This window comes from Bombus bifarius, unplaced genomic scaffold, assembly GCF_011952205.1.
Source record: "Bombus bifarius isolate JDL3187 unplaced genomic scaffold, Bbif_JDL3187 scf7180000009243, whole genome shotgun sequence".
NCBI lineage: Eukaryota > Metazoa > Arthropoda > Insecta > Hymenoptera > Apidae > Bombus > Bombus bifarius.
This window is the reverse complement of record NW_022884989.1, coordinates 4,946,165-4,962,892: the sequence shown is the minus strand read 5'-3', so window position 1 is coordinate 4,962,892 and position 16,728 is coordinate 4,946,165. Positions and strand designations below refer to the sequence as shown.

General features: G+C 36.6%; 1 protein-coding gene across 2 annotated transcripts in view; it reads right to left on the bottom strand.

The window, feature by feature from the left end:
• LOC117214648 (mannosyl-oligosaccharide 1,2-alpha-mannosidase IA) overlaps window positions 1-16,728 on the bottom strand; it is a 222,238-nt gene that overhangs the window by 123,833 nt on the left and 81,677 nt on the right. Inside the window, exons 2-3 of one of the 2 annotated variants that reach the window (XM_033460850.1) lie at window positions 11,770-11,910; window positions 10,693-11,119 (exon numbers count right to left, since the gene is read on the bottom strand). In XM_033460850.1, coding sequence (XP_033316741.1) covers window positions 10,693-11,049 — 357 coding nt within the window. In that variant the 5' untranslated portion in view covers window positions 11,050-11,119; window positions 11,770-11,910. The remainder of the gene's footprint in view (window positions 1-10,692; window positions 11,120-11,769; window positions 11,911-16,728) is intronic. The other variant, XM_033460852.1, reaches the window with a different exon arrangement.

The window sequence follows — 16,728 nt, the reverse complement described above, 5'->3', positions numbered from 1 at the left end:
ATGTAAGTAGGAATATTAAAGATTTAACTTAGTGGAATTAAATTAATTGAAGAATTCTTTTTATTTTCCTCTGAAGCTAGTGTAATATCGTAAGGTAGTTTGAATTAGAAATCGGTTGAAAATAGAAAAACCGCGTACGTCGTCTTTCTGTGGTTCGTTTACATTTAAGAGTATCTACATGACTAAAGGCACGTAGTTGGTAGTTCTTACATAGGTATGAGGAAAACAATAGACAACGTTAGAAGAAGGACGGTTTCGCTATCCAAGGCCGGACGACCGAAAGATCAGAATGTGCGAGTCGAAAAGTGTGCGTGTTGCGAGAATCAGAGCTAATCGAGTCGTCGAAGAGTAGAGTCGTTAGACACCGAAGAGTAGAGTCGAGAGAATTGGTAGAGTTGTTGGAGAGAGAGAGAGTGTGTGTTAGATTCGTTGTGACGAGAGTGGCCAAATAACTGTAAAGTTATTTGATATAGATACGAGTATTGCATTTAGTTTCCGTTAAATAAGTATCGTTTTCTGTCCAATTTATATTTGTATATTCAATTTAATATTAATAAATTGTAAGCAATCGGGAAAAAAATTCTATTTTTATTTTCCGATATTACACTAGATATGTGTTTTTCAACTCGTCTCAAAATTTTACACATTCGACTATATCAGAGAATCTACAAAATTCCTGCGTGTGTCTTCTACGCGACACAAATAAGAACATCCCACACTTTGATCATCGAAATACGTTTTACAGATCATCGAAATACAGTTTAAACGCATCTCGTACACTACATTAAATATCGTTAATAATATTTGTCGGTTCAAATCAGCAATGATATCAGCGATATGATTCATATCGCTTTGAATAATCATTTAAACTAATACATTAATTCTGTAACTAAATGCAATTCTATTAAACGTTTCTGTGCGTGTCTTACAATTCCATATATTTCTATTTGCTTAAACTTCGACTAAACGAGCTTTACTTCAAATTTCACAGGCTGAATAAACTTCAATGTAGATATCGAATACCTTCAGTTTATTCTGGATGCATGGTAGCGTATAGAATATCGACCATACATTTCACGTAAGCTTTGTGCTTCATCGAATTTCTCATTAACCGATACCAATGTTCGCGATTTATGCAACACCCTATACCTATCCGGCACCCTTCGCCCCTTCCGACGTCTATCGTTTCGCCCTTAGCCAACGTCTCATTAAAAGGAACCGCTTCTATTGTACCAGACCCGCTCGTTCGGCAGACAATGCGACTTTGTCGGAAGGTCCATTCGTTCGAATATCATCGCGCGTACCAAGCGCCTTCCCCACACCGGAAATGGTAATCAGACTCGAAGAAGATGCTTCTCTTGACGGCAGAATAGTTTCCACGACACAGCGAGACCGTAAAATTGAACAAGCTTCAAGGATTATGTTGCTTCAGTTGTTCTCGTATTACATTATTCTTCGTATTTGTTTTTTTCTTTTTATTATTTCTTATTATTTATTAGAATTTACGTTTTCTCGTAGATATTGTTCTTTTCATATGCTTGAAAATGTTTTTTCCCACTCTTGTGGTCTTCTTTTACTTCCGAAATTTTTATTTCTATTATTTTTTACATCTCTTACGCTTGACCTATCTTTTTTCTATTCTGACAATTCTATTCTTTTGCTTCATTAGTTTTCAGAATTTTATTTTACTTTTCATTAACGTAATAATAATGATAATATTTTATATTTACGTTAAATTTAATGAAATTCGAGCTAAAACCGAAGCTTAAAATTAAATTCAAAAATTAAACCAAAGCAACTTCCTCCCAAAGATTTCTATGCGGAAAGCCTTCTGATAATTCACTTTTCTGATAGATACCAGGTTGTTCAGTGACAAATAGCCAAATTCTGAGAAATTCAAGATCATTCTCTTTAGTCGCCAACAATAAAAATAATCCATCCTGAAAAAGTATAATTCTCTTATGAAATTTATTTGTACAACCCGTCACAGTTACATCGCAAAGTTACTCCTAACTTTTTAACTCCATAAAAAAATAAAACCCTTTAAAAGATCCTGCTAAGAATAACTTTTATTCTTGAAAATATACGATTCTTCTCAATAAGTACTTTTCGTAAAACCAATAACGTTGCTGATAAACGTGTTGTTAATTCTAACAAAGGAACGTATCAGTAGGATGTTCCGAAAGCATAGTTACTATACAAGTATTGTCTAGAGACATAAGCGTTTTCCATAGAATTGAAACAGTATATTCTCGTGCAGATAGGTACGTTGGTCTACTCGATTTACATGCTTGCCGATAATTAGAGACAACGTTTAAAGCACGATCCCTAATACGTCAGGATTAGCGATCGTTTGAGTAGAGACGCTGCTTGGCTAATGTAATCAGATCGATGTTGCGTCGTATGGAATCGATTGTGACGTCATTCGAACAATGTTACGCGAGTTTCTGTTATTACAGAAATCTGGGTCGGACATTGGTTAAGATTTCTTTGACCCGTATGAAAGAAGCTTTCGCCACGAACTTGATAAAAGACAGATTATTATCGACGTTTATGCCGATTGAATAAAGAAGCTTGATGGATGTACATCGTTATAGAGCTTCTGTTTACAAGCTTCTAGTTTCGATCTCTTCAAAGTCACTTAAAAAATAATTGAATTTTTATATCGAAACAAAATTCGAAAGAACGAAAAAAAAAACAAGATTGTGTCAGAAATTAAATTTATATTTAATTTAAGATACGTCACGTCAAATAAAAATAAGGTTCGAAAAGGAACATTGGAAAGTACAAAAATAATTTGCATTTAACTGTTCGAAAATCACAATTTTATATAATATAATTTTACGTTTCAATAAAATTCTAATTAACGAGAAAAGGCAACATTGCGCCGTAAATTTAACAAAACCTACACGAATGTTTATAACGTTAAAAAATACACTTAAAATTCGTTTCGGTTAGCAAACACTTGGCCTAATCTCGTGGAACACCCTTAAACAAGCAATCTATATTCAAAATAATCGAAAACGTCGAATCACCGGGAGCAAGTTAAATGAGGGTGGATTTTTATTCGCGCGACGATCGGCCCCCGTAAACGGGATCTATTCAAGATGCAGCGTGAACAGTAAATCGAGATCTATCCTGAACGTGGTTTACCCATTTCGTGAATTACGCGAGTCCACTCGCAAAGCAAATTGCTTCGTTCGGAATGAACGATGTGTACCTCGACCAACCGGGAGATCTATAAGCTCTCGTATATAACGGCGTGAAGCTCCAAAACGTTTCGCAAAGCTTACCGCGGAGAATTCGCGACTATGTGTTTCCTGGGATCCAATTACAGAACTAATTATATCCTACGATCGTAAAAATAACACGCTATTAGACTGCGAAACGGGATTGAGCTTCGGTTGAAATGAAAAAGGAAAAAGAAACAGATAGGATCTATTCGCGATTTTAGGACGAATGGGAGTTTCGTGAATGGAATTTCAACCAATTTAGGGAAGTATTTATTGGGCGCAGAAAAGGGTAATTACGAGTTTTTTTGGCACAATAATTTACATGGTAGCTAAGAATGTCAATGAATTGATAAGTGGCAAGTTGTACGTCGTAGATTATTATGTAACAAGTTTTTGTTGTATACAGTGACGGGTAAAAGAAAGTTTTAAATTGATACGCTAGGAATTTTAGTAAATTTATACTAAAAATTATTCATACATTGATAAAAGTCATATATTCTGTGGTATATGTTTTATTTATTCGTTGCTTTTATTAGATATAACTCTAAACTAACTTTCGTAAAATCATGCCTTTTTATATGTTTATATCTCATATTTTATAAACCTTCTTCTGTCCGCTACTCTGTATATAAAAATATGTAATCAAAAATTTGTTAATAATGTTTAGAGTATTTATATATATCGACTCTGATTAGTATTTGTGAATCGATAAGTGGTTATAAGCTTTTGTTCGAAGCAGTTGAAATTCAATGTACTGTTTGAAGAAAAATAAAGTATCCTTTAAAAAATATCCTACGGACAAGAGAGGTAACCAAGTTCAATAAATCGGCCCGATAAACTGGATAATAGCGCGGGTTGATCGTTTTTTGATAAACCCAGAATCGACTGGATATAGAGGATCGGATGGAAGTCGATTAAATTCTAAATCAAGAAAGCAAGATTTGTCGATTGGTATTCCGATACATCATAGGGAAAACGCATCAGTACACTCAATTGACACTTTCAACGATATTCGTTCGTTCAACTCTATTTTTGTCACGTCACCCTTCAACCTTTCCATTCGTGTAAATTACTTTCGCGTACTTTTTAATGGAACTTTCTTTTGATATCCCCCTCCTCACTTTGTACGCCCATTAAGCAGATATTTCTACTTCGGTTTACTTCATTTAGCGTAATGTTACGAACTCATTTATTTACTTAATTACGACGATTCTTCGATAATTGCGATTCTGTCTTCGTCTTTACGGGTGGATTCCTTTTCGAATTTTCCTCTTAGATCGATTTAAAAATAGCGTCGAATTATATAAATAGAATACCCATCAAGGACGAAATTGTTGATGAATTTGTTATTGAAATGCAAGTTTCTCTGAACTTTCACATATAAATACACGCGTTCACGCACAAATTCAAATATCTATTTTGTAGAAAAAAAAAAGTACAGAACAAACGCAAAACTGTAATTATTCGCATGGTACATAAAGCAATCATAAAACAGGTAATACAAAACGATATTTCACTCATCTCGCTGTGTTTAAAAGCTCAAATAGAGTCGATATCAATATGTAATTCCTGCATTTCAAACTCGATTAAAATCTTGATATCAGTCACTGAAAGCAGCTATTTTCACGTTTCACGAAATTTCCGTTTTCTTTCTTTGCAAAACTCCGTGTCTATTGACATTAGTTGTAATTAAACGATAACGCTCTAATTAATCTTGCTTTCCATATATTATGGTATCTTTCGACAGACTCCTGCTTTATCTCCTTTTTCCCAAAATCATCAAAAACCACAGAGACCACGACATTTTCTATGTGCGTGCCACCGGTCGTATTGCAAAGGATTAACCGCAACCCAATCCTCTGTTGGAAATCTTATTTTTACTATCGTCTCGTTGTCTGCATACTGTACCGTTCAAGCCCGTCAATTTTCTCTTTTTACATTTGTGCGTCTTAGAAAAATCTCCCGAAATCCTTGAATATTCTTTTTGAAGTTTCTACAATATCATCCAATACTTTTCTATTGTTACGTGCCATCTCTTTTTTTTAAGCAAAGCAATGTTTAAATACAAAAAAGACGAAAAATTCCTTTAAATTACCGATCGAAAATGCAGATGGCAGGCCGCCGATCTTATTTGCCACGTAAAAACCGCGAAAGAAGACTCCCAATTTCCCAGCTTTCCCTCAAAATCATCGACAATCATTTGAAGCGGTCGCATGTATAATTTAGCCACATTCCATCGATTGAAGCGTATTAAGCATGGAGACTGCCGGTATCTAGCGGTTCCTATGCATGGCTTTCAATTAGAGAGCAGAATTTCAGACAAATCTATCGTCCAGAAGGGATTAATGCGAACAATGATAATCAGCCGGTCGAAATAGATTTATAGGAACAGAACCTATGCACAGAGACACGGGAACCGAGCTGCACATACAGACAAGGGAACAAGACAGATAGGGACAACTATGGGGTAAAAGAGGGCAAGGGGTGGGAAGTAGAAAGACGGACGAGCTTTCAAAGGGATAATCGCTCCGGCAATGTTCCAAACGGCCTTGATGTGATTGACTCATTATCGCACGGATCTTGCTCCACGAACGGAATTATCGCGGATATCCAGTTTACTGCTCTTTGCTAAATTAATTACACACAGCAAGTCGTTATACATCCGACTTCTCTAATCCGATCAATTTTGACATCCTCCCTCGTATTCTGTTGCAGCTTCACCTTGAAACTCGTTGCGTAGTTTTGCCGATTTTTTTCTTATTCAATATTCTAGTATTGTAAACTATTATAATTAGTTTATCAACGATAAATGGATTAAACAGTTGTTAATTAAACAGAAAACAATGGTTATTTTACATGAACTAATTGCAACAAACGTATAATAATTAAAACAACTAGATAATTAATTAACAATCCTCGTCAACGTAAATTCAACTCTCTCTTAACAACGCTAACAACACTATCTCCACAACGCAATCTGCACTCTCTGACTTCTCAACTCATACTGTTATTAATTCGTTTATTGTGCCCTAGCAACCCCTTGTCTTTTGTCTTAGCCTCACTGCGCACATGCTCAGCAACCGCTTGTTTATAATTCACAGCTCAGCAACCGCTTGTTTACAATCCGTACGACACCCCCAGATCCCTCGTCCACGATACTACAATATTTTTACATTTCTTCTTGGTATAGTTTTAAATTGTTTGAATAGTTGAATTACTTTCGATAAGGCGTATTTTGATTTGAGAATTATGGATAAATTGAATTTTATTCTTTGTAATGTTCATAGCTACAAATGACAGCACGTTATGAGTCGTAATTTATAATACGATCGAATTAACTATTATAAATACATTGAGAAATCGATCTAGAAAATCGAATGCGACAAAAATGAATACGTATGAACAAGTACCTCATTTTTCGAAGATATTCTACGAAATTCTGTACGTCCATTTATTAAATATCTCCTACTTTACGATGCCAATCTTCGTTAACTAAATCTGCGTTTCCAAATTTGATCTTTCACTTCACGATGTTTTTGTACCAATAAACGTGTTAAAATTAGCTGGCTATCCTTGGACGAAAAAATTCGTACAGCTGTAAATTTGTTAAAAAAATTCTATTTAAAAGTATGACGTACTTGCTTGATTGCTACAAGTTATAAAATCACTATCGAATTTCATTAAATCTAACACATATGTGATTTGTATTATTTATAATAAATACGCGACTATAGCGTTGAATTTTTTTCAAAGTCACTTGCTTCCTTGATTTACTAAGCTCGATTATTGCGACAAATTTATATAAAAAAATCGCAAAACAAATCTTGAAAAACGATATTTTTACATTTTTCTGCCTCTCAATTTATAGAGACGACCAATATGATTTCTGATTATTTCACTTTTTATCTCAAGATGAATTTCTTCTTACCGAGCCGAACTATCAGTCCAAGAAACTACGTAAAAGTATCCTTTCGTTTCTGCGTTTGTTTTAAATTCAATCAAGGAGAGAACCAAGCTCAATCCGGCAAAAGATTTCGATGATTTCGTGCAGACGTTGAACGAGCATGATGGAAAAATTCGGTGACTTCTACGTCGGCTGCTGCGGTTTCGCTTGAAGTCCCGAGACGACGCGGCAAAAAGGGCGGAAATTAAAGAGAATCGCAAAGGGAAATCGATGAATCCTTTGTCCCGCGGTGTCTAGCCAATACGAGTAGTCTAGCCGCGTAGAAAATGAGAACACGAGGGCGAAACGAGACAGCTGAGAAAATAACACGAAAGATCGACCGAGATAGTGAATTAGTCAAACGTAATTTCACGACCGTTCCAATTTTACGCACTATTTCGATCCACAGAAGTCACCGATTATGCATTTCGAGTTTGCAAAGAACGATCTGAAGACGGAGAGTTCGCGCCTTCCTTCTGATTTTGTCGCGAGAATTTCCATTTTAGAGCTTTCGAATTTTAGACATTCAAATATTCATGGAAATTTATGTCTTGATGAACATAATTGAAGAAATCGGACCTTAGTAGAAATTCGTTTCACCTATTCAATTATTCACATATTTGCATGTTTCATGTTTTTGTATTAGTGTTATGTGCATAAGTTTCTGCATCTTTAAACTTTCCATAAATGTATAACAATTAAAGACGAGAATTTTCGATATCTTGAATTTTATAATTTCTATTTCTTTTTCTATAATATAGGATTCAAAAATATATTTCTCGTATTTTAAAACATAAATATAGAAATGCCTGAATTTTTATTTCCAGCGATAAGAATAAATTAATTTGAGCTGAATTTGACATATTTACGCTCGTCGTTATAGTATCGCCCTGAACGTAAGATAAGATAAGAATGTAATATAATATAAATATAATGTGTCATATATGTAGATTTTTGTAAAAAGAAATAAATAAATATAAGTTTATAGAACTATCAAGATACTACAAATTTCACGATGACGCATACGAAACAAATTCAATTCGAAGTAAAAAACAAAATTTTATTTGAATAAATTTAACTTTGGAATAACTTTACAACGTGCACGATGTTTAAATTCCGATGTTTATTCCGTACTGTGAGAACAGGTATGAATCAATAATTTCATATGAATATTCATAGCTAGTGACTGAGTTTCTAGTGTTAGAAACGTGAGAAGGGACCGAATACTCGAGTTTAGGATGCAAAAGGAGAGAATATTCGGTGTTTAACGTAGCATTAACTGTAAGGATTACTAGTGATATTCATGGGAATTCTGAAAATTCTTCATATTTTCTCGTATCATATGCATCCATAAATCTTTACGCAGTCCAAAGCCAGATACTATTAGGTGTATTGTGCAAATATTTGCATCGCCAAATTTTACCATTTCAAATTTATCAAATTTTATTAAAATTTCATCTGCTCCGATTCATGAGGATTCGGGGCAAAGATTAAAACTCGATCTTCAAAATCTTGAAAATCTTGCAACTCGATACGAAAGGGTCCGAAGTGAGTAAAAGTTTCCTTATCAAATTTTTGTTGGTATTTTCTCTGGTCCGCGATTACGAATGAATTGCACAAAAAAAAAAAGTAAAGAATATTCAGTGGTAACTGTTTATAGCAGAAAAAGATGATATAACGACATAATAAAATATCTTCTTGACGTGGAACGATCAAAAGTACAAGACGGTTTGAACCGTTAATTTTACGTCGCTGCTTGAGAAAAGAAGAAAATTTTTAAATTGGAAATTAAAATCGTGCGTATCTTTGGTCAAATGTTTCATATTCAAGGTATAACGAACACTATTTAACAAGAATCAACGAACAAGAATATATAACGAACGAGTGGACTAACTTTAAACCGATTAGATTCTGATGTTCAAACGACTTTTACGAATCCACCATCGATTTTGAGGGGAAATATGGTTTACATTTATGAATTTTATTTTGTACTTTTATTATGTACCTGCGTACAGATTCACGATATCGTCGAACAATAAAAACAAAATAGAACGACGATTATTTCGATTTTGGTTAACCGCACACCGAACCGTGAAACGTAACGAGAATGAACACTCGCATCAAGAAATTGCACGTTGCTGATAAAAATTCTCTTTAATCGTAACGCAAACGCTCATTCGGTGGAAGTAAATTGTTTTAAACGAGCACGTTCGAGAGGCCGATATCTCGTCTATTTCCACCGGAACTCCGATCGCGAAACCACGTGTTCGGAATTATACTGTATCGAACAGTAAAGAACGACGTTTTCTGTTTGAACGACGAATTGCTGGTTTCTCCCCTTAAATGGAGGCGGAAGCATCGCTCGATGTAAAAACCCGGGCCACAGGGAAATTAAGTAATCGTTAAATCACTGCCAGTATCCGAAATGAACGTTTTGAGGCCGAGGCAGGGCTTCAATTACTGCATCACGAAATGACGGATAATTTCAGTTATACCGGGTCCTGGTATCGTTCCAAAAATTACGTGTATTACGAGCAGAAGACGTAGACCGAGATTACTCACCTTTATCCAATTACTCGTACACAGAGATTCAACGAGGAGAAAGTTGCCGCCTCCTTCTGACTTACCTCCTCCCTCTTTTACACTCGTTAACGATGCTTGGTGGTATGTAGGGCGCTTTACCACGCTACCTACTTGCGATGTGTCTGATGGTAATGCGACTTGGAGATGGCAATTTCAATGAAAACTTAATTCTGTAATCTCTTACCTCGCTAACTTGGAAAAGCTGATGCCTAATGTGGGTGACTCTTCGGTGAGTTTGAGATCGCGTATACGCTGTTCATAAATATTAGCACACTTAAGAGAGCTTAGGTAAACTCGAACAATCCTCGGAAAATTATCAAAATGTTTAAGACTGATCTCGTTTGAAAGGTTAATTAAGCTCAAACTCACACTGAAACCCATTCACAAAAAGACCATTAGTCATTCTAACTCCCGGAATCAAATTACTCCTGGCAGGTCACTGAATTTCTTTTCGCAAAAGATCGCTACAAAACCTTTCACCCCATAGCGCTCCATCGTTGATCGAACTCAAACTCACGCTGAAACCTTCGAGAATCTCACGCATCGTTCAGAAGCAACGAACTTCGATACAAGTTTCTCGATTTTTCTTAAAAAAAATATATATTATACTTCTTACCTGATCGCATTACGTCGTTAGTTAAACCCAAGGATTCATTGAACGCCTAAAAAAGCCGCGCTTCTCATTCGTAAGCAACTCTCGAAATAAAAATTACTCCCGACAGACCTCTCGATTTCTCTCGAAAATAAAAATTCCAAAAGACATCTATAAAATCTCCATCGCATCAAAGCACGTAGGCAATTCGAAGGCATAGCAGTAATTATCATCGCGAAGCTGCAGATTACTATCTGTTATACGATGCGGAAACAGAGTATGTCAAAAGGAGAGACAGAGAGGGGGAGAGAAACAGAGAGAAACACAGTTAAACCGCTTACCTCTTTGATCTTCTCGCGGCGCTGATTAGTCACGTCATCCAGAGGTGGATTAGGCGGTCTAATGACGTAGGGTCCGGGTACAGAAATCGGCGGGGGTCCAACCGCGGATGGCTCGACCTGTCTATGCTTGAAATCCGGTCGTCGATCCTTATCTTCGGGTTTCGGCTCATCCTGGCCCGGGACCACGTTGCTGTGTACCCAGGCTGGATTTACTTGTTGTTCGTTTCGTTCTTCAGGCGCCACACCACGTTCGATGACGTTCGCCAAGTCGCGACGCGTGACGAACGTGCCGGTCAGAAGGACGATCAGTATCACGGACAGGAGTCCGCTGATCGCCAGCCTCTGCATCAGCCGCATCTCGTCCAGGCACTTGCTGCACTCCCACAAGCCGCCCGGAGTTGCAGATGTTGCGCTCGTATTGGCGGAGCTGCGTGTACAATATTATATCTCGCTAAAAAGTGATCTTTCCTCCCTTATTTCAATTTTTCTTTTTGTTTTTCTTTTTTTTGAGGGGGATATTTTTAAAGCGACTTTCAAACGTTATAAAATTATTGGTTAGAATGTTTTTAAACTACAGCTGGTTGTAATTCTGGCAAGATCCCCCTATCAAATATATATCGACAAGATTTATAGCGCGAACGTTAGAAGATCTTGTCAGTGATCGTGACGAATAATCAGAATATTCGTACGACTCTTTTATACGTATCGAAGTTTGGAAAGTAGGTGACAACAGTTAAAAATATAAAATTGACGAATTATCAAGTACAAAAACCTTAAGCGGACGCTTATAAACGTTGAATTTTCACTTCTCAAATCGACCATTGAACGAAAAAATCTACTTCGAGGAGAAACAAACGTCTTAAAAATGTCATAGTATCGAATGAAAATTGTCCGTGTACGAAACAGAAGCGAATTAAATTGTAACGTTGCGATCGCCCAATTTCTGCGATCAGCCGAAGCTTTAACGTAGAAAACGCGACGCTTTCGTCGATATAATCGACGATTGGTTTTCAAATCGAAAACAGGGGTGAATGACGTGAAATCAGGCGAGAGTGCGAACACACCGGAGGCACTTACTTGCGAGCCACCTGTTGTGGGTAATTCGAGCACCCTGACGAATGCTCAATGGTCGTTTTAAGTAGCCTTCAACGACGGCAGCCGCGCGTTTTCAGCTCGCGTCCCGCTGCTTCGATCTCATTGACTCGAAATTCTCGACAGCTGCGAAGAGAAATTTACTGTGTTCAACGAAGAAACATGGACTATCAGAGAAATGGCTCATTTTTTTCTATCGATTGCTCGTCGTTTCCTTGAGTTCGACTCGGTTTTATCGCAATTCGTAGTATATCGTCGCGTTAAATGAAAGATTTAAACATAAATCGTAAAACATCGATCTTTGCCGCAAGGTTTATGTTTTATTTTTTGTCTTTTCTGTTATTTACATTTCTATTTATCGTAATAGAATTTTGTTTATTATAGTGGAATTCTATTTATTTTAGTTTTAAAGAGGATATAGCTTAGTGTGTATGCTTTTCAGAATTTTTAGATTATTGACAAGCATATTGTAACCCAAAAGCTTTGGATTATAATTTCTTGGAACATTTGTAATTGACGAAAGCAGGTGAAATAAGAAACAATGTATAATGGTTCACTGTTTCCTTTCTTCGGTAGATTGATAACAGCTTTCTGTATAGTGTTTGATGTTTGTCCTTCATCTCTTGCTCTGTCATTGTGTTTTCCATTTATACCAATTTTGTTACCAAATTAATAATGCCATAAATTCGTGACCAGTATTCGTTATACATAATACAAAATACATAAAATCTGCTCCAAAGCGATATTCTTTTTTGGGAGAAATAAAGTAAGCCTCGTTAGGAATTTTAATTTATTTCGACGAAAATCAAACGCGAAACGAAATGGAGTGTGCTCGAACAGGAATTTAAATAGGGAGAAATACTGAGATATTTAAAGACAATGGCAATTGTTAAGTGACGCGAGAGCGTAATTGCTCAACCATCAATGAAACGCATTTTCGTTTCAATATGCATTGAACGCACTTCGCGTTACGTGCAGTTTCAATGACACCGTGATCTCGATTAGCAACGGCCGATAATCGCATTTTCAAATTAACAAATCAGCCCTCGTTATCAATTAAACTTTTAATTAAGAACAATAGCGCCTACATATCCTTGCTTTCTCTCGGCACGTTTGCCTTTTCGCTGTCATATCCATATGCTGTTTCGTCGTCATACGCGATCAGACTTTAATTGGAAATACGGCTGAAAGCAACTGGGGATTTTTTATGAAATTATTATATATTTAAATTAATCAAAAACTTTTATAATTATGGAATTAGATATTACCAAATATTAATCAATTTTAATTATACATTGGTTTCCTTGCAAATGTAGATACTATGATGTAATTTATTGCTAATGGATTGATAATTTGAGAGACGAACTAATATGTCTTTATTAAGCTTATAAGTTTGAAATTGTTAAATATTCAAACGATATGTAAATTCGGAACACGTGTCGAATTGAAAAAGAGAGTTGCTAGGAATTTTAGAAGAATCGACAAGTATTACGTTCCTAGTAGTGTTGCGACACTCAACTAACTAACGACCAGTCAGGCACAACTGATCGGTTAGTATCGCGACCCTTGAACGTTATTAGCGTCCGAGGTGGAGGATTATAATAAATGTAAAGAACGAGGCTTAGTTCACCTTATTTATTCCAGTCAATACTCTGAATACTACTGTCATTTAGTTCACTGGGTTCCACTCACTACTCTGAATACAACTATCTTTAGTTCACTGGCTGTCCTGTTAAATATAATGGTCATTGACTGAATACTGTTATATGTTGACTCTTAGAATACTGGTGCAAGAGTGTTTCTTGGGGATGTTGCTGTGTAGAGGAAGGTTCGTGGTAGGTGTGTTTCAAGTTTGTTCCTAACTAATCATTGGGTAAAGACGTATGTTTGAGGATGGGCTGGCTGCCTTCATGAAGGTTCGAGAGCGGGTGACCTTACGCTTAGGGAAACCCGCGTGTCCGGTCTTCCTGAGATGTAGCATAAAATAAAGAAGTTTCGTGATTTATAAGTCTTTTCCGTGGGGTCCTAAAGTACTCTGACTGTACAATAGGCCCACTGTTTATGATGGGTCCGCGCTAGGGTAGCGCAGACCCTTGACGGTCGTCCTGCCCGAGGATCGCATCTGGTTCACATAAAGCGTCGCGGCAATTACCAGGCGGCAAATTAACAGTCAGAGGTTCTAAAATTCTAAATGCAGTGAAAATAGCAAATAACGAAGAAGCGTATGAAGCATCGAATAGATAAAAATGAAAGATCATTTAGTTGGTAATTGTTGATATTAAAAGAATTCTTTATTAAACAAGTAATAGAAAATCAAAATATATATCCACAAATAAACTTTTAACAATTCTTTACACTTGGACATCCAGTTTAACAGTCACAGTATTTGCATAGTAATCAATTACAGCCAGCTACGTTAAACTGTATCATTTAGTGGAACTTTCACACGACTACAAAAGTTTGATATTACGAAACCGAAAGGTAGATCCTGATAAAGAAAAAAAAATGCTACACTGAAAAATATTGGTTTGGGCAAATACTTTTTCCAATCACTGTAGAAAACTGCTGCAAGTGGTTCGGATATCCATTTAACAAAAACAAAAACAGAAGCATCTGCTTGTCCAATTCTTTCTTTAGCACTGCAATTGTGTCGTGCATCGAGAAACCATTGAAGAAACGATTGCCTTTCGATCGATCGGAGAATAGAACGAAGAAAAAGATAGAGGTGGACGCAATGTGCGAATCAGAGAGGCACACAGGCAGATTGGAGATTCCAAAGTCTCTGCCGAAACGTGATCACTGCATTTTTTATCGAGCCCGGGGCATCGCGAGAGATTTCACCGGCCCTCCTCGCATCGAGAGTCCGCGCGCATTTTATCACCCGGTCGCTGCGGGCGTTACACCTGCAGATCCCCGGTTTTCTTTCCTTTTTGCGGCCCGGGACGAACCACGACGCTCTTCGATACTCCGTGTGTCCAGTACCCGGCTCCGCTGGCGATTCTCCCCTTCTACAGAATGCTAAATTTTGGAAATTTGCCTTTTATGAAGTCGATGATACACGACGAATATGTGACAGGATGATTTAAAAAGCCGTGATATTTGTATCATTTTTATTCTGTTTCTTGTGATTTGTTGAACATTCGTTGTCGTATAATTTGTTATAACGCGGGAAAAGTAGCTCAATTTTGAGGATTTGTCTCGCAGGGACGCGATGCTGTCCATACGTTGAATACATGACGACATGATTTAAAAAGCTACGATTAGCTTGTATCTGGTCTTCCGCAGATTTGTTGATTTATCATTCGTTAAAATATTAGGAAAGTAGATAATTAGAGTAGATAATTAGGACGCGGTTGTGTACAATATGCGATAGTGTGATTTAAAAAAATTTTAATATTTGTATTATCATTTTCTTTGGTTCTTTGAATACTTCCAACCTTATTGTTTCGGAGATTTACCGATTTATTATTTATCGAGATACGGGCATTATCATCCTTGCAATATATTAGAATTAATTATTTAATCATTGCAGTGGATTAAGGTTTTATGGGTCTGCAGGTAAACCGGCCACGCGCGGCTCGTCTAGACACCAGAGTCTTTAAGGATTATGGAATTATTTATGAATAACTTGCGCTGAAGCAAATCGTTCGTTCAATCGCTTGCCATAAGGAATTCGCGAATAGATGAACGCGTAGTAAATCCGACACTGGACTTAGTTAATAAAATACAAATACATTCTAGAACATTAGAATGGAACCAGTTTGCTATCGTAAAAAATTTTCACCTATCAAAAGGATCAGATTTTGAAACGTTCGCGAAGCAATTTATGTAACAAAAATGATTAAACGTTAGAGAATTCCTTTCAAGATGGATCAACGACGTTCCTCGTTTTATCCAGATCCACAATTACACGTTAATCGCGGTGATACCTCGATTAAAGCAACAGACAGCAGCTGGGAATCTTCGTTCCCCTTCGTTTCCCTGCAGGCGGTATGAAATGCACGGCGAACGAACGAAAACAGAAGCAAAATCGCGGGAAACGTAAATTGCATCTGCCCTTTGATATCTTATCGCGAGGCTACGCCAGCGGAACCCGTAATAATTAGTAATTGCCGCCTGGGGTTAATCGCCTAGTATTTCGTTTCTAGCAGCGGATTTCGTGCCACTCAACTATGCATAGAATCTAGTCGCCGCCTTCGTTAATTCTTAGATTTGCATTCGCGGATTTATACTCCTTAAAATGTTTTCGACACTTTGGACCAATTATTATTGGGATCGGAATAATTGGAACATATCGGAATCTTCGCTGTAATATCCGGCTGTAAGTGTTTCAAAAGCTTATTAGTTATTTCACGATTTCAATGTGTAGTTTCGAAAGACTAATAGTTTAAATAATATGAAAATCATTTTCTCTCTGTGCTTCACATTTTCGATATGTAAATATTTTACAATCGTTGAATGATTTATAAGAATGAACGCGATCATAACCGTGCATGGAAATCTCGCATGATTTGTTAAAAGATTACTTTTATTATTAGGTAAAACTAAATCCAAAAACGAGGATTCTTTTAGTAACGAAACTCGCACATAGTTTCTTACTGGTAAATAATTATTCGATGGTAATAAAATATTTACATATCAATCTGAAGCGCAGAAAGCGATTTCTATTTTGTTTAAACCTTCGCTGTTTGAAATCCAAGCAACAACGTCTGACAACAATTTAAATTTCTAAATTCCTAGAATATCTTCCTCTTCATAACGCATACACTATTAAAACTTGTCAATTAAACGTTCTACGTTTATGGAATTCTAATCGAAGACGTATTCCCATAGACAGCGCAAACGCTTAGAACGTATCAGTTTGCACGTGCCATCCTCTCGGAAATCTCTACGTTTAATTATTCAGAGACCTAATTAGCCTCGATAAGTCGACTACTGTCGATA